We start from the raw sequence: 22,111 nt of genomic DNA on the forward strand, positions 1-22,111 counted from the left end.
CGGTCGCAGCAGATGGCCGCCCCTCCCTGAGCCTGGTTCTGCCGGAGGTTTCTTCCTGTTAAAAGGGAGTTTTTCCTTCCCACTGTCGCCAAAGTGCTTGCTCATAGGGGGTCATATGATTGTTGGGTTTTTCTCTGTATCTATGAAGCGCCTTGAGGCGACTTTTGTTGTGATTTGGCGCTATATAAATAAAATTGAATTGAATTGAATTGAAATTGGCACCTGATAAATGTAAAAACAAAGAATTACCAGATTTTTTTTTTTTACCTAATTTTTGTTTCTGAGAAAAATGAGATCCAGATATGAGCATATTTGTTTAAAATTTCAATAGAACAGTGGCAGTATGATGTCCTCGTAAGTGAATATCAGGCCCTTGTAGAGCAAAATGCAGTATTTTGGTCTAGACAACCCAAAATGTGATGTCCACATTTGTGGACGCCAGGTCCTAGGAGGTTAAACTCTGTTTATGGTTGCTCATGAATTGCTAAGTCCAAAAACTGCAACTTTACTTGCTTTAATGACATGAACACATGACAGGAATGAGAAGTAAAAAAAACAATGTGTGCAGTGTGCAGATGGGACCATGGGGTGGCGTTAATTTCTCGCTGATATCAGAGGTAAGCAGCACCAGGCTGCAACACAGAAAAAAAAATCAACTCCTTTGATATTTTTGTGAATTCAATGGACTCTAAAATGTGGTTCACTAACTCATTAATGCTGCTCCGGATCCTGCCAGCTCACTTTAACTCCTGCTTGTTAGTTGCAATAGTTAGAACAGTTCTAAGTTTGCAACATTATAGCTGGCAAGATGTCAAAAAATAGCAAAGCATATGGTGCTTATTCATCCAGGCTGGGGTTATTCCTTCAACAATAGCTGTAAAGATTCCTCACATCTCTGAAGTCATGAAGTACAACAAAACAACACAGTATTATTGTTTATGCATACAAAATCTCAGACCTGAAATGTATACTTCCACAGGAAACACAAGAACTGCAGAATAAAAGTCGGTGGGAGCTGATCAAGGAAACTTTAAACAAGACATTTACAAATCCACATGAGCTGAAGGTACGTTGTATATCTTTGTCCCTTCATTGGCAAGACATAGTATGTCTCCTCTAGTATGTCTCAGTTGTTGTTACCAGACTCTACCATAAGATGGCATGATTAACCCAGAAACCAAAAAGCATACTGTCACAGAATTTAAGTAAGCTGACACTTTAAAAATGCAGGTATGCATACATATGGAGTAATTGTGACTTGAAGTGATGTTTAAGATTAATTTTGATTATCAATCTTATATGTTTATTTTTGTGATGTTACAGAATGCAATGTTGAAGTACAGTGCATCACATGCCAAGAAATGGGACTTCACAGCGCTTCATTTGTATTGCACAAAGGTAAACAGCATAGCTATCAGAGTGTGATGATTAATAATTGTTGATTTTTTAATCGCATTGAAAATATAGTGAATTAAGCATCTTTTGTTTGGAGCTGTCATCGAATTAATACTGACATAGAGGTCTGTAATCACACACAAGCACATCTTAAAGATGTCAAAGGATTAACTGTAGTATAATAAAGTATTAAGTAGCTAAGTATTAACTGTCCAATCACGATGCTTAATTGCCAGCAGAAAGCACCGTGTTCATCTGTTAATTATTCTGCTATAAAAACACTATTAAAAAGCAGTATGAATCAGTATCAGTAGATAAGACTAATAACCAAATTTGCAGCTCCGTAATTGCAAATACTATGAAGACATTACAGACACAACTTGTTTGAGGTTATTGATACTAAGAGAGATTTGTCTGGTTAAATCCTTGCCATCCACACCTGGACTTCATTAAATGGATATTAAAATGATACAATTGTACCTTATAAAAACTTAAGATAATTGTTTTAAAGGAGAATATAAGGTCATTCTAAATTATTCTAAAGTTCTCTTACTAATGTAAGTAAATCAAGTTTTGATAGATTCCCCTTGAAAACATTTGATTTGTTTTGCCCTTTTTCAAACTTTCCTTTTCCAGCATTACAGACATGAGAGTGAAAACATTGCTCATAATTATAGAGAATTTCACAGGTTTTAAGATGTTGTTTACATGATTTTTTTGGTACTGTCCCAAGCTAAGTAAAAGCACAAACAAAGATGAGCCTGAGTTGCATCATAATTTCCAGAGCACTGTTGGTTCACAGGTCTTTGCTCAGAGTTGTCAGCGTCTTCTCCGGCCTTGTTTGGAGCCCATCCATCATCTGTCTTAATGTGCTCTGTGTCATTCTGTGTAGAGAATCACAGAGGACTGTACTACAATCTGCCTCATGAAGGGGATGCGAATATTCCACTTGAAGCGATATCTGTGTTTTTATGTTTAATATAAGTAGCACTGAGCCTGTAAGAGTAAGAAATACTCTTTTTTTTTTCACGGTGAAGTATTGCTACATCACCATGTACTACATGGCATCAGCTATATGTTTCACCGATATCTCTTATACCGCATGAAAAAGGACACGTAAACCTTTTTTCATCAATGTCATTATACCAAATGGGTTTCTGTTATTTTGCTGAGCAATAATGGATTTAACAGTGGGACAGAATCCTGCAGCCCTTTACAGGCAAAATGGGAGTCAAGAGAAAATATTTGGTCTTTAGTCAAAAGGTCACATTTAGTAACTTGTCAGAAATGAAAGTGGTTGAGTTTACATTCTCGGAAACTGATTTATTCCAGCCTTATGATGTTAAATAAATTGTATGGCATATGTATGATATAATTTATGTTATAAAGGGAATTCTGTTAGCAAATTTTCAACATGTTAAGGCTGAGAAGCTTTAGCCATAGGCTAAGTATTATTGTTTCAGCTGGCTTTGGATTGTGTCATTTGTCAATTTGAATGACAAAGTTGTCTTATATCATACAAAAAAATACCAACTACCAATGAACATTTCATATAAAGTTACATTTTAGATGAGGCCCCTTGTAAAGTGTAGATAGAGACATCAAACATCTGCTTGTGTGCACATTTGACTGCTAAATTGTAAAAACAAAAATTGGTATAATTGAGGATTATGTTTGATACCAGCTGATAACTAGTGACGTAAGTGTCACTGATGGGCACCGTACTTAACTCTTTTACTTTCGTGCCATATAGAATTTACTCAGAACTTTCATGTGTTACAAATCTGTGATTTTTATAATATATTAAAGGGCTGAGGCCACCAGAGCCGAGCTCCACCTCCCGATAACGAAATCACTGTTTGTTAGAGCTCAGCTCTAGCTCCATCAGCATCACAAACTCGCATGCAGCTCTTGAAATCTGTTTTCAGAACAAATGTAAAGCATCAGCTTCTTTCATTTGTTTTCATGAAACACTAGCACAAATCATCTGATTTATTGTGATCTTACAGTAACTTTGTTAACCTAAGTGCATTCCTGCACAGAAAACAGCTGAGCTGTGGCAGAGTCAATGTTTTTACTGTGACACAGTAACGAAGCAGTCATGACCAGCTTTTTTATTTTCAAAGCAAAAATATTATTTTCTTTAGAGACATTTTTGCTCTTTTTGTTCTGATGCATTTTTTCAGAATTGCCCCTTAAACACAATAAAGTTAGCCACAGTAGACATTATTACAAATACAGGAGATGCCAAGTGAATAAAAAATAAAGAATTAAAAGACAGTTATTCCAGTTATTCTAATAATGGAAAAACAGTTTCTTATATTAATCCAATAAGCTCTTTTAGATACAATATTTTATTGAATGATAATTCTATAATAAACAGAAAAAATAAGATTGCTTGTTTTTTAAATGCACAAATGACACAATAAATTTAAATAACTGTTAGTCTTCTGCTTTTTATAGTTTCAGTGGAACTAATTTCTACTAAAGGGTAATTCTCCCAGTTGACCCCAGAATTAACCCTGGAATAAGCCAATAGTCTTCATGTGTGTAAATGATCCAAGAGAGCAAGTAGAGTTTAGTATTTGTTGACATTTAATTAAAAATAAAAGCGTTCGTTTTACTTCCAATTGTGTGGAAAAGCAAACAGCGTAGAATAATGCACGAAGCTTTTCACCTCCTGACTTCTCCCGTGCTCCTTGCCACATTGTATGATTTGAGTGTCAGAGAAAAGGAGGGATTGAATAGCATGGAGTGACGGGCCAGGCAGTTTCATTGAATATTCATCTGAGGATGGATTCCTTATGAATAAGTGAACAGCTGTTGACAGAAAGCATCAGTTTTGTTCTCTTTCATCCGCCCAGTCAGTGCTGTATTTACAGTTAGGAGCATGTGTGTTTTACTTTTACATGGTCTCATGTCTGTGGACTTGGTTAAGCAGATTGCTTTAATTTGTAGACCTGTTGGGAAAACCTCTGGTTTCTTGCTGCTTACACCCCCACGTCTTGGTTGATTGCTTTGTCATTTCGGTGCGATGTACAGAGCAGTATGAGGTCATACAGAGAGTTAGTATAGCTGATTTGATGCACGTCTTCTTCTGATTTAAAGAGTTCAGCTTATACTGCCTCAGCTATTTCTACTGTCTTCTCCGTCAGCTGCCTTAATTTATAATGCCTGTAGGAGCAGTTTACAATGTCAGCTAGGTCATTACTTACAACACTGTTTAGTCAGGCTTCTTTCGCCATAATATAAATGTCCAAGGCTAAATCAACAGTCAAGGCTTCTTGTCCTGGGAACACACTGTCCTTTCTATTTCAGACACTTGGTCATTTGCATTTCTTCCAGGAAGACTGTTTAATCAGTTGGCATGCAAGTGTAACCTTGATGAAATTGCTCTGTTATTGATCATTCTGACATTTTGTAGCCAATATGGATGTAAAAAGGAGTATATAATGTCTGTTATCTATACGATTCATAAATGTGGTGTAGTCATGGAGGATATGCTACTATGGGGTGATATTATTATTAACATAGATGAACTGTCCCACTAAGATTTGATGTCTTTTTATAATATGTCACCACATCTTTCACATTCCCTTTTTAATATTCAGTATAAGAAGAGAACAGTCAGCTGTAATAGTTATTGAGCTCCCATAGATGTTTTACATCTGCATATTGTGGATTGGAATCCCCATTGATTTTCTATAGTGCAGATATTTTAACAGTATTTGTTTCACCCTAAAAATTTTGATATGGATCATAGCTCGTAATTTTCTCTGTCTGTCTCAAACTAATCAGCCGAAACAGCTAATAATGTCACAGCTGATATTTGTGGCAAAGCAACAAATATAAACAGATCTCTGGTTCTCTCCAAGGTCCTGGAGCCTGATGCTGCTGAACATCTGTTTGAGTCCCTGCTGCCAGACATGGTGCAATTAGCGCTGAGAGCATCTGAGCTCTGTACCAAGGTAAATCCGTTGCTAACCAATGGAGACCGACATACTGGTCTTTAACATTATAGATCACTGCAGCACATTGATCAGAAAAGTCATATAATCCTGTAAAATCATAGTAAAAATTATGAGTTCAAAACACATAAGATGAGATGTTTTGATCATCTGGATCTTACATCGTGTAGTTAGTGTGTTTTTGCAGTAGGAAAAAAATTCATGCCCTAATTTGACCAAGCAGCCTATCATCTTGTTAAATATTACTTCACTGCATTGATTTTATTTCTACTGTGATTCATTTAAAAACTCAAACGGTCCCTCACAAGTAGGCACATTAGCCAAACAGATTTGTGATGGAACATTATTCATGTAGCAAACTCCGCATTGTTCTTCCTTGCTTATACAAATTTATTTATAAAATCATAACTGTAAATCTCCCAGGCATGAGGGTGTATGGAGTTTGATTTAAATTAAAGGTTGATTTAGGAAGCACATAATGGTGCAAGATTATTACGATTTTTTCAGCGTCTAATTCAATACATTGACAGAACAAATTATTTTGACCTTCCTCGGTTGTACCTATTTTCCTCTTCTAGCCAATACCCCTCCTCAAGGCAAGCATGAACCACTCCATCACCATGTCTCAGGAGCAGGTGGCATGTCTGCTCGCCAACGCCTTCTTCTGCACCTTCCCCCGACGGAACTCTAGAAAGACCGAGTACTCCAACTACCCAGACATTAACTTTTTCAGGTAATCTGGTGATGTACTACTCTTTGACTCATGGTGCTAAACGTAACATGATGTTGTTCGGTAAAGTATGCATTCGGGACAACTAACTTTATTCACTATGCATGCTTTCCTTATTGTCACATGACATAATGCGGTTCTATGTCAGGATTATCAATGTAGGTCTTCACTTGGAAAGTATGAAGCACGGCTTGAGGGAAACCAGGGCCCAGGATGTGCAAAAAGGGAATCCTGTAGTAAAACATTTTGAACATAGGAGTATCAGTGTTCGCTAATGGAGCCACGCAGCAAGCTCCTGGTAAATGCAAATCATCCATCAAGCCTATCATTGAACTTTTTTCATACATAGAAGAAGATAGATATTGGCGCATTTTCACATGGATTTTTTCTACTCAGTGAACACAGATGTTTCAGGAAATGTTTGTTCATGAAAATTTGCTTCGGCGATAGATGTTAAAGCATCATGGGAATTCATCAGTAAAATGTATGTGAGCACAATTCAAGAATTTAGAGATATTATATAGTTTTGCATTTTCTTTGCATTTTGATTTTAACTTTCATTTCCTTTTTCTTTTTTGTTTTTAATGCAGTCTAGTTCAGTTAGAGTCCAGAGTAGATTTTCTTGTTTCAGTTTAGTTTTTGCTGTTTGAAAATATTTAATTTGGGTTTCCTTGTTAATTTTTTCTCTTTTTGATTATTATTATTTGAAGGTGATTTGTCAGAGGAAAGATTTAGGAAATTGGTACAGCTATGAGAATAAAAACACAACTTCCAGAGTCTCAATAAACACGCCCACCAGTGCCTCATCAGGCACTTTGTTAATACAATTTTACCAAACAACAAATACTAGAAATATGGATGTTCCCTGCATTTTTTTTTTAAGTTTTCTAAGTTAAGAAAATCATTAAAGTTATTCAATTAATTCTAATTAGGTCTAGTTTCTATTTTTATTTTTGTTATGTAAATTTTTACACACCCGCTTTTAGTTTTTACTTTAGTTTTAGTTAACTATAATAATCTTGCAAAGATTAAGTGACAAACTATGACCTAAATGACAGGTTGAACAGAAATGTGCTAGAGCCAACCCTAAAGGGAGTGTTTTTCTGAACTATCTGGTGCTGGTGCTTTCTGTTGAACATAAATTTACATTTATTCATCGAATTTGAACGATGCTACTGTTTGCTTTCTCTTGCACTTGAGCGTTTCTCCAGTATGAGAATGTAAAAACAAGTGCATTCCATTCAAAAACACTGCATGCGACAAACATTAGGGTGTTTTCTTAATTCTGCAAAGTTTCACTGTGGAGATTGTGTGGGCGGTGTAATGTAAATGAGTCTGCAGTTCACTGCAGAGTCATCTCTGTTGGCATCACATTGTAATTACCTAAATGGAAGAGGAAATTAGATTAACATTGACTCAGATGGCTGCTTGTGACAATAGAGAAGGCCGTTGGCTATTTTGCAAAAGGCAGTAAAGGAGTTCACTGGCATCTGAATTTCATTTATGTTGTGGTTGTGCTGTAATTTCAAAGAAACTGCAGCATCGTCCCCCTGTCTTCCTGCGCAAAAGTGTCCTAAATATCCTATGTGGTATGAGACAGAAAATTAAGTTTATTTCATTATTCAAAATCCTTAATACATTTTTATTTCACAGGAATACCCAGAGGGTTACTAAAGGAAAAACAAACACTCATTATCTGTGAATTTAATTTTTATTTTTTTTTTAACTCAAAGCAGTCTTCTTATTTGCATTGAGATAAAAGTGACTATAAACACTATTATCTTTGGGGGTTTTTTTCAGCAGTGACTCTGCCATTCAACATGTTCTTCCTGAAACTGTATCTATTATTTTACCGCAGAGTGCAGCTAAGTTTATTAGAAACCCAGCAGTTATACTAAATATAGCTATATACACCCTTTTATTGAGTTGCATCATACCTTCTGTACATCTGTTGGAGGTAAATTGATGTTATATAATTATATATTAATACCGTATTCCCTAAAGACTGTATGGGGATCTGTTACTAAAAGGCTGCCTTATGTAGTAGCTACCTTATGTCTAAGACATTTTCCCCGGGGACTACATGAGGCATGATTGTTTCTCGAGTCCACACTGACAAAGAGAAATGAGTGCTGGGACTGACTTCAATGAATGAGTTTCCCATCCCCTAAAGGGCTCTCAGTGCACTGAGCTTTTGTCATTATTTCATTTCCTTCACTTGGAATTTCTCTCTTTATATTGTGGCATGTGGGGTGAGCTGCAGGGTTTTTTAGAGTGTGCTTGAGTGGGAGATGGTGGGCTTAATGCTCAAAGTGTATTCAAACCCATCCACTGTGCCTCGCTGTTAGCAGCTTTGTGTGTATGTGTGCTATATTCCAGGGGGATTGCCTTTTTGCCTCCTGAGGACTCTGTTGCTTAAAAGGGACACGGGGCTTCTTAATGTATCCCCAAAGAGGGAGGCCTGTTTCCCTCTCTCTCTCCCTTTTTGTGTGAGTGCTGTGAAGTGGCACATGAGTATTGCTCTGTGATGGCAAGCCTGGGGCAACTCCGTTGTCGAAACAGCGAAGGAGCTCCTACATAACCGGCTACTGACTGAAAAGGAAACTGAGTGAGAGGTGAACTAATTCATATCAAACGTTAAAGCATGACTGAACTCACATGGCTAAAGTGGACATCCTGTGTCTCAATTTTTCCTGGTCCTAGCTGTGGCATTTTGATTGTGAGGGTTGGGCATTTGGTTGGGATGCTGTGTTAAACCAACTTTCTTAAGAAGTAAGCTTTTAATTTTTGTTTAAAAAACAGGATGTACAATATCAACAGTTATGTAATTAAATCCATGATTTGTTCTCATCTGCAGGCTTTTTGAGGGGTCCTCTGCAAAGAAGACTGAAAAGCTGAAAACCCTTATGTGCTATTTTAAAAGTGTTACTGAGAAAAGTGAGTGGTCACATTTTCTTCATGTTAAAAATTTACTGCCACATAATTGTCTTGCCAGATAAAACATTTACCTTGTTTTTTGCAGTGCCTACAGGTCTTGTAACATTCACCCGAAAAAGTCTGAATAAGCCACCAAATTGGAAAAGGTATAATAATATGATGTCAAAATAATATTATATGATGTATTCATTGGGCTGTTTGGAAACAAGCATGGATACATGTTCACATGTTCTTGATGTTGATTAAAAACTGGAAACTGTTTCAGCTCACAGACTCCACTCACGAAGCTCCACATCACCTGTGAAGGAACCATTGAAAATGATGGTTATGGAATGCTTCAGGTAAGAGAGAGTATGCGAGGAATGCACGAGTTGGAGAGACTTGAACCCATTGAATCTTTGCCCAAACGAGCTGTTTGTTTGAGTGTGCTTGGTTCCCATCCTCTTTCCCTTTACTGAGCCGCCTCGTTCTAGAGTCTTCCACCCAGAATGCTTACTACTGCTGAAAAGGCCTTTGAGGGAGCATTTGATGTGTCGGAGGGAGTTTGCGCTGGGACTGGGGTCGAGGCCTCTGAGCCTCTTGTGCTCTCTGCGTCGACGATACTTCCTGTATACTGTCAGGATGGCCTGCTCTGGCTTTCACCTTTTGTTTGCCTCCAGTTGCCACAAACTGACAGTTGATGTGCACACATGACCAGCTCCGGGGCACACTGCAACTTGGATTGATGGATGCTCTGTTGGGGTGGGGGCTGTGGTGAGGTGCTGACAGCCTGTCAAAGCAGACTTTGGAGGCTGGCTCGCTGTCCCAGAGATGAGTGACCAGTTTAGGGAGATCTGCTCTCAAACTGCTGCTCATCCCTTTGCAGCTTCTTCCTGGGGTTGTGAGGGGTTTGGTCTGGTCTGTCTACAGGCCAATGAGCAACTGTCAGAGATGAAATTGTAAGATTATATGTTCCACATGGGTGCTTTCTGACTAAAACAATCAATTCACGTCTCTCTGAGCTGAATCAATGAGATGAACGTTTGTTCTGAATCACAAACAGACTGAAATAGCAGTATTTGTGACTGGAGAAATATGTTTATTTTCACCTGTAGGACTGCTCTCTTCATTTGAAATTTGCTACTGGCAGCCTCATACCTAAATGCCTCTCCTGGGAAGAGTTTATTTTGGCATGGAGGACAGATCTCTGAGTAATGCCAGCACCTTAGGGCACCTTTCCAATCAGCTTGTCAGGGATTCTGTCACAAACTGAATAAAAAGGGCAAAGACCATTTCATGAGGTGCTTTCTTCCTGTTTCCAAAGCTGTCCATTTTAACGTCAGACAGAATGTTAGCACTTAGATATTTTCTTTTTATTTTCTAACACTTTCACATGTGACAAAACAATAGATGCTGCAAGAGTATTAATAATGTTTCATAATCTTTCCTTCATCATCAACCATCTGTCTTGATTTGCAGGTGGATTTTGCTAATCGGTTTGTGGGAGGAGGTGTCACCGGGTCTGGTCTGGTTCAAGAGGAAATACGTTTCCTTATTAACCCCGAGCTAATTGTTTCTCGTCTCTTCACTGAAGCACTGGATCATAATGAATGTCTGATTATCACAGGTAAGTGACAAACACTCTTTAACCTTGTTAAACAGTAGTTGTTACTAAAGGAATCCTATTCAATGATTCACAATTTAATCATATGATTCCGATCAAATCAATAACGCCATAGTCTCATTCTTCTACTTTTCTTCTACTTTGCTTTTTCGAATTTGACAGTAGAAAAATTGCATTGATTTCTAGTCAAACCCAGCATGGAGAACACATTGCACAGCTTCAGTTTACAGCTTTCTGACTCAGCATGGGGCTAAAGGATGTTTGTGGCAATTGTCCTGTTTTCTGTATCTGTCCTTGTCACCTGTTTTCTTTGATTGGGTACACACGGTAAATTCTGGAGACAGACTATGCTGTTGTGATTGCGCTGTTGGGGCTTTCTGTTGAGTAATACCTCAGAAAGGAGTGTTTGCCACAAACAAGGCTGGAACAGGCCAGTAGACCCAGTAACAAGAGCATCCCTTAGGGAGCCCCAGCAGGAGGCTGATGGCACCTGTCTGCTTTGTGGCTTGATTGTGTTCGATGAAGACTTTAGACAACCAACCAAGATACAAACTAACAAAAAAAACTAACAAAATAAACAAACCCTACTCAAATTCTCAAATATAATGTGACAGTAAAGGCCGCTAGTGGAACCAAGTCACACTAGTGAGTATGGTTGATGTGTCTTCTGATAGAAGTAAACAGAAATAGATTAATTGGTTTCACTGTGCAAGTGACCCAAAGCATACTGCTAAAGCAACCAAAGCAGTTTTCAGGGCAAAGAAATTTGATATTCTTCAGTGGCCAAGTCATCTAATCTCCGCTCAATAGAGTGTGCTACTCAGTTATTAAAAGCTTTAAAGTGAATGCAGAGAAACTCAGAAACAATCATCAACTTAAGTAGGTTAGGGCAAAGGTTTGGCAGACCATCTCAAGGAAGAAACAGCATGTGGTGATGTTCATGCGCTCTAACTTCAGGTAGTCATTGACAGAAAATTATTTTCATCCAAGTATTAAAGACAGTATTTAAAATTCTGTTAGTTTAGTCCATTTACCGTAGTTTTCGGGTCATAAGCCGCTACTTTTTCCCCACACTGTGAACACTGCGGCTTATACTGACGTGCGGCTAATGCATTTTTTTTTCATGCGGCCAAAAACATTTTGCCTGGTAACAGTAGACTAATAAAATTGATAAGTAGTATATATACAGTATATATTTTTAGCGGTTGTTAAGAGACGTTGTAATGTTGTTTGTGCACTGTTCCGTAAAAAAACCATAAGCAACGTAATTTGTGTGTTACCGATACGTATGTATACTTAAAGGTAGCCGTGTCACAGGCGCTATTCGAGGAAAAAAAGCATTTGCAGTAATTTGCAATTAAAATTAGTCAGATCTGTCTCTCTTTGGCCCCACCGGACTTATTTATGCACCATTTATTTCAGTTATTTTATTTTGTATAACTGATAGAACATATAAGCTGCTGTAATTAATCCAGGTGTCTGCACAGGCCACATATTACACATTTTTGAAATCATGCTGAGTAAAATCTCTATGAAGTACTCCAAATATCTACTATGTTTTTGCCTATTTCAGCTTGTTGTTTTGCATTGATTGCAATGTTTTGGTTAATCCACAACTCATTTCGATACCCTTAAGGGACAACAAACATCATGGATTATATTATATCATGTTAAATGTCCTCCTTACATAGCACGTGCATTGGGTAAGAACAGGAAGTGAGGTCCTAGAGGCACCAGTCATACTGCAGCATAAGAGTCTCTTGCTCTCATAGAGTCACCTTGAGACTTCTTGCTGGCCGCCTTTCCCGCGTCTCTGCTTATGCCACTTAACTTTATTACTTGGGCCCAGAATTAATTATAGCTGGAAGACCTGACTCAGACCTGCTCTACTAATGGACTCTTCCATTCCATCATCTTTATTAAACCCGGGCTGTATCTCTTGTCCTCCACGGTAAAAGTCCAAGCCTTTGCTGCAATGTGGTCACGTGGTAAATCATGTTCCCTTGTGATACATTTTGGCATACAGTACTGAAGCTAATGGATCGTACTCCTGCACTGAAATTTGCAAAAGTGCCTTATCCTAATTGAATTTTCCTTGATTGCTAGATATCTGGCTGCCAGTGGGGCGGTCACAAGTATAAATAGTATCAAGGAGAACTCATATGAACCATATGAATGGTGGTGCTGACCAGAAAATGTGGTTCATGCTCGGTGCATGCAGGAGACAGAGTCATAGGGATTTTTCATTTTTATTTTTTCACAGTATTTTTTTTTTACAGCATCTACAATTTGAACATAATTAAAGCTATATTTTACCCATGTGCTATCCTCTTTTGTTCAAATGCAGAAGTAAAACTTGTTCAAATGAGATACACTGCTGACTTTCTACTGTCTGGTCTTCCACAAGAATGTGAGACAATTTGTTTTGATGCATTTACACATGAATGGGACGACCTTCAGGTTTCAGTGAATTACACCTGCTGTTTTTTAATATGACCTGTTCATTTATAAATAATTTCTAAGGAACAGACACATCTTCTTCTGGCCAAGATCGATCCTCTTCAGTTCTTACTAGAATTAATTTTTAAATGGCAAATGGGTTGAATACAAAGCAAAAGCATAATCTGTTTTGCTCCTGAAGAATGTGCCATTCAAATGCAAAAATGTTTGAGAAAAGAAATCTTATTTGGAAAACCAGTAAAGGTCAGGTGTATGCATAGTGTATGCACACAAAACCATCTAGTACAACGGCTGTAATATCCCATCTTTAGATTAGATATCAACATCACTAAAGTATTTATTAAGTAGTAGCTTTATGGGGTTTTTTATTCAGTTATAGTGCTGGGTGCAAGTTGACATGTGTTTGCCATCAACAGCGTGACTGAAAAGTACCTGTGCATGTACGTCAGTCTTTTGCAGACCTTTTGACCCAAAGTATGCATCTCTAATTTCAAATGTGCCAATGGCACTGAAGCTCAAAAAACTTTGTATGGGCACATAAGTCATGTAGAAGATTTATTTTCTAGCGCTGTTAAACTACATGAGATACGTCATTGTCTTACTCATTTTGCTTATTTAAAAAAATAGAGGTTGGTTAATTATTAATGACGTGTCTGTCAAGTGGAGTGCACCCTAGAGATTCCCCCATGTGTTACTAATAATAGCTGCTGACCAAGGCATCTCTACTAATCACTTGGTTTATTGACCTTGCAGCATGAAGCATCTCTGCAAGTGCTCTCAACAGCTAGGTACTAATGAGTGTTAATGAATGGGAAGTTAATCTGTGGCCCAATTATATTGACTGTCCTGTTGTTTTAATAATATAAATTTTCCTTGTGATTTTAAGCATTGAACTGTGTTTAGGAGCCAGTTGTTTGTGTTACACTAAAGTATAGTAACATGGGTTTTCAACTACTGATAGCATTTAGGTGGGAGCCCTAACAGAGTTTTTAAATGTCATTGCTTTTACCTATCAAAGATTTGTTATTCTGTATGTTAACACAATAAACTAACCCACATATTAGTTTTGAATCATGAAGAGAAAGATAAATAATCTTTAATTCTAAGTATGTGTAAATAAAATTGAGATTTATATGTTTATATGTTGCTTGCTTAAGTGTGCCTGAAGTTCCTGTTTGTTATTAGGAACACAGCAGTACAGTAAATACACAGGATATGCACAGACCTACCAGTGGGGTGGCAGCCGTTTGGACACAACTCCAAGGTATCTGGTAATTTTACTTGGTTTAAGACCTTTTACATTTTAAAATAGTAAATAAAAACTGTTGTAACTTTGTTAGATCTCCTTACATTGATTAGCTTGTCTTTTTCACCACCTTGGTCTAGTTGAAATATCTTGTAAAATAGTCACACTAGTCAAACTGTAGCATGACCAAAATTACTGCGAGCGTGTGCAATGAACCTGTGAAATTGTTGCTTCTGAAATAGTTGTTATGTCAAGACAGCCATAAAACCAAAATGAGATGGAATCAGTTTTCTATCAGGCTGAGACCAAGTTGCCAGTTACAAGCAATCTGTTTGTGATAATATGGCCATTCACTCTGATAAATCAGCAGATATTGCAAATCTGTTGCCATCTACATACATAGAAATTCACAATTACTAATTACTTTCAGAGTCCAGACAGAATTTTGTGAATCTGAAAGAAAAATGTATATATTTCTCATTAAATAGTGATGTGGTAGCTATGGAATTTAAGCTGCAATTATTAAAGGAGTTACTGAAGGAAACATGCAGTGGTAGATTCTTTCCTTGAAATGCATGTAAGCCACACAAAAACTCAACCTAGGTTTCCACTGGCCAGCTGGCCCCACTCTGAGATCCCATTTAGAAAGGTTACCATATTTAGTACACATACGTTTTCCTTTAACTTTAAATCTCACAATGGATGGATTGCCTTGTCCTTTCTGACTCAGGGCAGCATTTTGTTCCACTAAAACATTTCAAAACCATTTCTTTGATTGAATTTTTATTTCATTTTCAGTGATGGCTGGCAGAGAAGATGCACTACGATTGTGGCCATCGATGCGCTGCAGTTCAGGAACTTTCTTGAACAATTTCACCCAGATCGACTCAACCGAGAACTTAACAAGGTTGTCTTTCACTTTTGTTTCACTCCGTATTTTGTGTTATTTTTTGCAGTTGTTTTTCTTCGCTCTGTATGTTACGATGAGTTGAGTAAAGTATTTGCCCAAAATTGTTGAAATTAGGACCATAAATTTCGGAGTTCGGTGTGGTCACTTATAGTTAGCTCCAAAAGTGAGTGAGTCCTCACAGACTTCATGGCCAGCTTTGCAGCAGAAAGAATTATGTTTACAACTTCCTATGAAGAATTTTACCATAGCACACATCTTTAAAGGCCTAAATTTAGTATAATAAGGGCTGTGGTCTCTTTGCATGCCAGGTTGGTTTTGTTGTAAGGCTGTCTTATATTAGCCAGTATTAACATCCCATTTATTATCATAGTGAATAATGGCTGCACCTTCATACCTATTGTGTGCTAACTGTTAACTTGCCAGTTTTATCCTTGTAGTAGATTCACTCCGGTAAGCGTTAATGACTTTGTGCTTCATCTCTGTCATCTCCTCCGGCCCTGCACCGGCTATATGAGGAGAGAGAATAATTATCAGGTGTGCCTGCTCCACCCCTCCCTCCAATTCTTGAGGTTACTGTTGCTGGAATTTGGCACTATATGAATTGAAATCAATTGAATTGAAACACATAGAACCCCACAGCCAAGCCACTGCAATACCCTTTTCCAAATACGGTCACATGCAGTTAAAACAATAGCTAAACAACAGATAACTAAACTTCACAGATGTAATCCACAAACTAGTTGGTTATGTCATAGTAGGTGCAGCCATCTTTTATATCCAGTCTATAATTTGTCTTACGCTTCACACCTGTTTAGATAGAAAAAAAAAAAAGAAAATTGTGTCATACATAGTGAGTGCTGCTGAAAATATACTTTTTTTTTTCCTTTTTTAAGGGCAGCACTGTACGTTTTGATTTGGCAAATTTTTACACTGCATGCAGAGGGATATGTGTAGCAGCCTAGCCTGCCAAGTGACTTTGTTAACCACTACACTATAGAGCAGCTAGGTTTTAAAAAAATCTACTCTTAATTTCTAAATTCTCAGTTAATTTTTACAAATTTGTATTTATGATGGTGAATCTGTAGGGAACTTCTATCACTGCCACTGAAGTAATGTCATTTTAGAATTTTGATTTGCATTGTTTCATCACAAATATCATCTGAGTTGATATTGACTCGTGTTTACTTTTCTCAGGCTAAATAGATGAATTATGACGTGCCATATGCATGTAATACGTACTGATAGATTGCTGTATTTGTAAAGAATAAACATAATCATATTCATTACACTGTCCATTAGGCCCAGCATGAATTCTAATAAGCATAATTAACCTTAGTGCAATTAATCACTGTTAGCACATTTGCATCATGTTAAAGACACAAAAAACAAAAACAAAAGTCCTTTGTTATGTGTAATCTTCCCATGGTTGTCATATCTATTTGTAATAGAAAATCAAGATGTTGATGTTGTCAGGTCTGCTGTCAGAAATCATGGAGGGGTTTGACAGCTCTGACAAGGATTTAAAAAATGGACCAACATGAAGATCAATCCCAGTTCGACTATTGTTCAGTTAACTGTCATATCTGCCCTTTCACAGGAAGAATTTACGACTGGTCAGTTGGAGGACGGGCACTTACAATTCGTTTTCAGTATGCATCATTAATGTTAAGAGCCCCCTGCAGATATCTCATGTAACAACCTTTTGCAAATAATTTGCCATGTCACTTGCAACCCACCCAACATGTGATTTCATATGTTTTTGGTTATAACACATGGGTTTAGTCAAACGAATCGATAACATTGAGTGAATAGCCATGAAGTGGAACAATGATGCTAAATGACATCGTGTTAAAAAGGCATGTTCAGCCTAGTCAACCAAACCTAATTTTTTATGGCCTGTCAGCAGCATGACTGTTATTACAAAAAAAATATTCAATTACTTTTTGTAGTCAAACCATTTCACTTACATCACAGCTGGACAATTACACTATTTTACCACTTCGTTAGGTGTACCATGCTTGTACTGGGCTTAACTGCCTCAGTTGGCCATGGCATAGATTCAACAAGGTTGTGGAAAAATGTATCAGAGACTTTGGTCCATGTTGACACAATAGTATCACAAAGTTGCTGTTTATTTTTTAGCTGTGCATCCGTGATGTTAAGATCCCATTTAATCAAATCCCAATGTTGCCCTTTTGGACTGGGATCTGGTGACTGTGGACTTTGAAGAACAGTGAACTCATGGTCATGTTCAAGAGACCAGTTTAAGATTATTTGAGCTTCTTTACATGGCATGTTATCCTGCTGGAATAAGCTATCAAAAGATGTGTATACTGTGATCAGAAATGGATGGACATGTACTCAGTATTGAACCCTACAGCCAAGCCACAAACCACATCCCGCCACTGCAATCCAGAAACACTGAGGTAGGCTGTGGTGTTGAAGCAATGCTCATTTGGGGCCAAAAAATATCCCCCATAAATTACTGGACCACCATCAGCAGCCTGAACCATTGATGCAAGGCAAAATGAATCCGTCCTTTCATGTTGCTTACAATATAATTACATTAAATGATTGCATTTCTAATTTTCTGCTGTCTTTGTGTAGGCTTACTGTGGCTTTGCATGCCCTGAAGAAAAAAGTCAGAACCTTGCAGCAGTTGCGACAGGAAACTGGGGCTGTGGGGTTTTCGGAGGTGACACACGTCTGAAAGGTAAGCACTGACGTAACACTGCCGTCAGAGGATCTCGTGGCGAAAAGGGCTCCTGCAATCTTTGTGCACTTGGCAGTCTAATTGGAGTCTCTTCCTCGATATAACAGAATGTATTTTAGATAGAAAAGCTCCAGCAGATCAGTGTGAGCTCCATTTGTCTTCTGGGAATGCGTTCATTTACTTAAGGCCTGTTCGTTGGCTTCCTTCTATTGATCAAATGACAAAGTTAATATGTTTCATTAATAGTGAAATTGATCGCCTGCTTGAGTCCATCAATCTGTTGCAGCTTTCTGTCTGTGCTTTGTATCACTGTCACAGCAAAGGGAGCTCCTTTTTGCCAACAATTTGCAATAATAGCTCTGCTTCTCGCTTACTATCTGACTTGGAGACCTTGTGCTTACAAACTATACATCCATCCATTTATTAATTAGCTGTAGCAAGGTACAGTCCGTTATAGGCACTATCACTACCGTCTGCTTAATGATGTGCCTCCAGGGAAGAGCTCTGTAATTCAGATGCTGTTCTCTGCCTCGATTTATTGTCTGTAGCATCACATAGACCCCCTTTTTTTTAATTGCCGGATAATTTTTGAGGAAAGAGTTGAAAGAAGGGGAGAGAAACAGCTGAAATGAAGAGATTTTCAGCTCAGACATCCTGTGAAAATGTTGATTCAGTTTTGCTCATTAACTTGGCAGTGTACTAACATTCATTAATCAGTAGACACATTTCCGGTCTCTTAAAATATTCACAGCTCACCGGGGCCAGACCTGGACTCCCTTTGTAACTAATCCAGCATACTCAGTAGGGGTGAGACCAGTTCCCCAGATAACTTACCTTTTGCTGTAGGCTACAGAAGCTGATACTTCTCAGTTTTAAACAAAAGCTATTGGATGACTTTTCAGACCTCTGTTTTATTTGTCTTTGTTTTGTTTTTGCAACTGAATCTATGAACGTGTGTGGAAAACTCTTCAAAAGAATGTTCAAATTGTTTTTAGCTCCTATATTTTCCTTTCAAGCATTTGCTTGAATCCTTAATATACTTGAATACTCAGTTAATTTCCTTTCGAACTATAAATAACGTTTTTTTAAAGTCCAGTTTAGTTGATATACTGCATTGAAACATATTTTGTGTCACATACACTGTTGAGGCTCATCACTGCCTTCTTTTCCTCCAGCTCTGCTCCAGATGCTGGCAGCTGCTGAGGCGGGCCGAGACGTAGCCTACTTCACCTTTGGTGACAGCCAGCTCATGACAGATGTCCACAACATGCACTCTTTCCTCATTCAGAAAAACATCAGTGTTGGTAAGGGGAACAGCCCAGGCATCGTGCCAGCTTCTTGTTTTTATGAAACTTTTTGTACTTTTACATTCAACATTTTTAAATTGTCAAAGATGCAATTAAAGAAATAAAGTAAATACAGAAAATATGTATTGAACACGCCACCAATTTTCTAAGTAAATATAAGTATTTTTCTAAAGGTGCTATTGACATTAAATTCTCACCAGATGTCTGTAATAACCAATCCAGTCCATACATGCAAAGAAATCAAACCATAGATGTCGATAAATTATATGTAACAATGAGAAGTGACAGAGAAATGGTACTGAACACATGAAGAAAGGGAGGTGCGAAAAGGCATGGAAAGAGAGGACACCAGCTGAAATCTATCAGTAATCAGAAAGCAATTCCTGCAACTTTGTGCAAATTAATATCAACTGGTTTGGTTCCCAACCGATGGCCTATAAAAAGGTATCTCGTTACCATGGTGTCACACAAGAAACATTTCATGATGGGTAAAATCAATGCGCTTTATCAAGACCTTTGCAGCCTTATTGTTGTAAAACATACTCATGGCATTGGTTACCGAAGAATTTCTAAACTACTGAATTTTCCAGTGAACACTGTTGGGGCCACAATCCAGAAGTGGAAAGAAGATAATTTCATCATAAACTGGCCATGACCAGGTGCTCCCCGCAAGATTTCAGACAGAGGAGTGAAAATAATTATCAGAAGAATTGTTCAGGAACAATGGAGTTGACTGACTTGTGGAGAGCTACAAAAAGGAAGGATGAATGGAAAAATTGGGGACATTTTTGCTAAAAATCTGCTGCCATCTACCAAAAGACAATGGAAACATCCAAGGAAACTTTCAGTTGGTTTTGGAGAAAGCACATAAAGCTCTATGGAAAGCACTAAAGCTCAGAGTTCATAGAAGGGGCCCATGAAACCTTCAGGAGTTGAAGACTGTGTGAAAGAATGGCCGCGGCATGGGACTAGTTTCTCCATACAGGAGGCGTCTTCAAGCTGTCATCACGAACAGGCTTTTGTATGTTCAATACTTTTTCTCGTGTCACTTCATTATGTAACATAATTATGTTACATCTATGGTTTGATTTCTTTGAATGTCTGGATTGGATGGGTTGTTGCCGACATCTGGTGAGAATTTCATTACAATAGCACCTTTCGAAACATATTTACTTAGAAAATTGTTATTGTTTTTACCAACTGTAACAATGCAATTATTTTTTGTTATGAGTTTTGGAAAATAATATGATCTCGTGAACCATGAAATTTCCATCCCATATTTCAGCCTAATATGAAGATTAGACAATATCTCCTTGTCTTGTTACAGGAAAGGCATATGATCTCTTGGGGCAGTATTACAGCTCAGAGTGCAAGAACTGCCTTGGTCGACGCCCTGACGTCAGCCTCTATTCCTTCATCTACCAGCAGGTCAACTCCTCCCTGGCGCCTGATGACTCCAACATGGGTTCAGCCAGACAACACGCACCCACTGACTGCCATTAAGGTTAGGTGGCTGATGAGTCACCGTGACTTGCCTTTAAAAAATGAACATTAAATGAATAAAATATTTTCAGTTCCTTTGCTTTTTTAACAAAATCTATTTTCTTTTGTTTATATGATGGTGGATGTAGCAGATGTGGTTTTAACCACAGGCTAATAAAAATGATAATGAAGGTCTAGTATGCATACCCTTTAAAAAAAGCAGGGGGTGGTTAGTTATGGCTGCGTCTGGCACTGTACTCCAAGATGTGTTCATTTGGCTGTAGCTGGTAATACTGCAGTAGATTGAGCTTCAGTGTGACGCGATTGTGATTTTAATGGTGAAGCAAAGGTTGCCATCCATCTTCTCAGTTTGTCATGTTGCCTATTTTTTACACCAACACATATCCAGCCTAATTGAATTGGCTGTCAGAAATCAAGTTAGAGGAAAAGAGTAATAAGAATTGTGTGTTGGAAAGCTTGGAGCGGTCCCAGAAAAGTGGTTTGATTTAAAGAGCAGCCTATTTCTCAGCAATAATCGCTTCACTTCTGTGTTTATTTATTTGCAGGCATTGAAAATGGATCCATTCAGATTACATTGTTGTGGGTGTTTCTCTGTTTGTGATTGCAATTAAGATATTAAAAAATGATTGTTTGCGTCTTCCATTCATTTCAATGTTAAACTGTTTTCTTTGCCTTTTTAATTTTTATACAACATCACTAGAATTAAAAATCTGAAATATTCTTGGCAAAATTAAAAAATGTTACATTAAAAATCAACAGCGCAATTTAAATTGAGCCACAAATCTCATCTCTGACTTGATGAATGATGGCTCCTTGTCCCACAGATGTTATGGCAAAATGACTTTCTACACAGCCTTACCATTTATCTGTCCCCAACTATTGCTTCATCCTTTCCTTCACAGTTTAATAAGGTCACACCTTTTATATAAACTGCACATGACACCTCATTAAGTGAAGAGTAGATCATAGAGCATCCAGTCAGATCTGGGAGTCAGGTAGTGGGACTCTGTGTGATTCGTCTGACTGTTATACAAAATGCAGCTTCTTTTGCGTCAAGAAGCTGGCTGACCGAAGTTTCTGCAGGTAGATCTTTGGCACAATGTGTTTAGCTTTCATGGATTTCCATGGGTCTTTATTACAGTTATGTATTTAAGCCAATTTGTGTTAAATAAAAGCCGATTAACACCATTAGCAGTCTGACATCGATACAGTTTTATCCTTTAATGGTAACTAAAGCATGGGCTCAAGCTGTAATTGTGTACTTCAATGAAATAGATGATGTTTTATTTCACATTTGACCATCATTTATTTAAACGCAAAAGTTGTTATCTTTCAATTT

General features: G+C 37.8%; 1 protein-coding gene across 1 annotated transcript in view; it reads left to right on the forward strand.

Annotated features, from left to right (window-relative positions):
- Window positions 1-21,418, forward strand: part of LOC146381452 (poly(ADP-ribose) glycohydrolase) — a 28,439-nt gene extending 7,021 nt beyond the window's left edge. Inside the window, exons 5-17 of the mRNA XM_084937489.1 lie at window positions 980-1,066; window positions 1,324-1,398; window positions 5,271-5,363; window positions 5,942-6,096; window positions 8,951-9,030; window positions 9,116-9,176; window positions 9,296-9,371; window positions 10,489-10,636; window positions 14,279-14,357; window positions 15,138-15,246; window positions 17,857-17,962; window positions 19,138-19,266; window positions 20,597-21,418. Of these exons, the coding sequence (XP_084793615.1) occupies window positions 980-1,066; window positions 1,324-1,398; window positions 5,271-5,363; window positions 5,942-6,096; window positions 8,951-9,030; window positions 9,116-9,176; window positions 9,296-9,371; window positions 10,489-10,636; window positions 14,279-14,357; window positions 15,138-15,246; window positions 17,857-17,962; window positions 19,138-19,266; window positions 20,597-20,772 (1,374 nt within the window). The 3' untranslated portion in view covers window positions 20,773-21,418. The remainder of the gene's footprint in view (window positions 1-979; window positions 1,067-1,323; window positions 1,399-5,270; window positions 5,364-5,941; window positions 6,097-8,950; window positions 9,031-9,115; window positions 9,177-9,295; window positions 9,372-10,488; window positions 10,637-14,278; window positions 14,358-15,137; window positions 15,247-17,856; window positions 17,963-19,137; window positions 19,267-20,596) is intronic.
- Window positions 21,419-22,111: the final 693 nt, after the last annotated feature.

The sequence above is a fragment of the Perissodus microlepis genome, chromosome 8 (genome assembly GCF_051167445.1).
Source record: "Perissodus microlepis isolate ML-2025 ecotype Zambia chromosome 8, ASM5116744v1, whole genome shotgun sequence".
Taxonomy (NCBI): Eukaryota; Metazoa; Chordata; class Actinopteri; order Cichliformes; family Cichlidae; genus Perissodus; species Perissodus microlepis.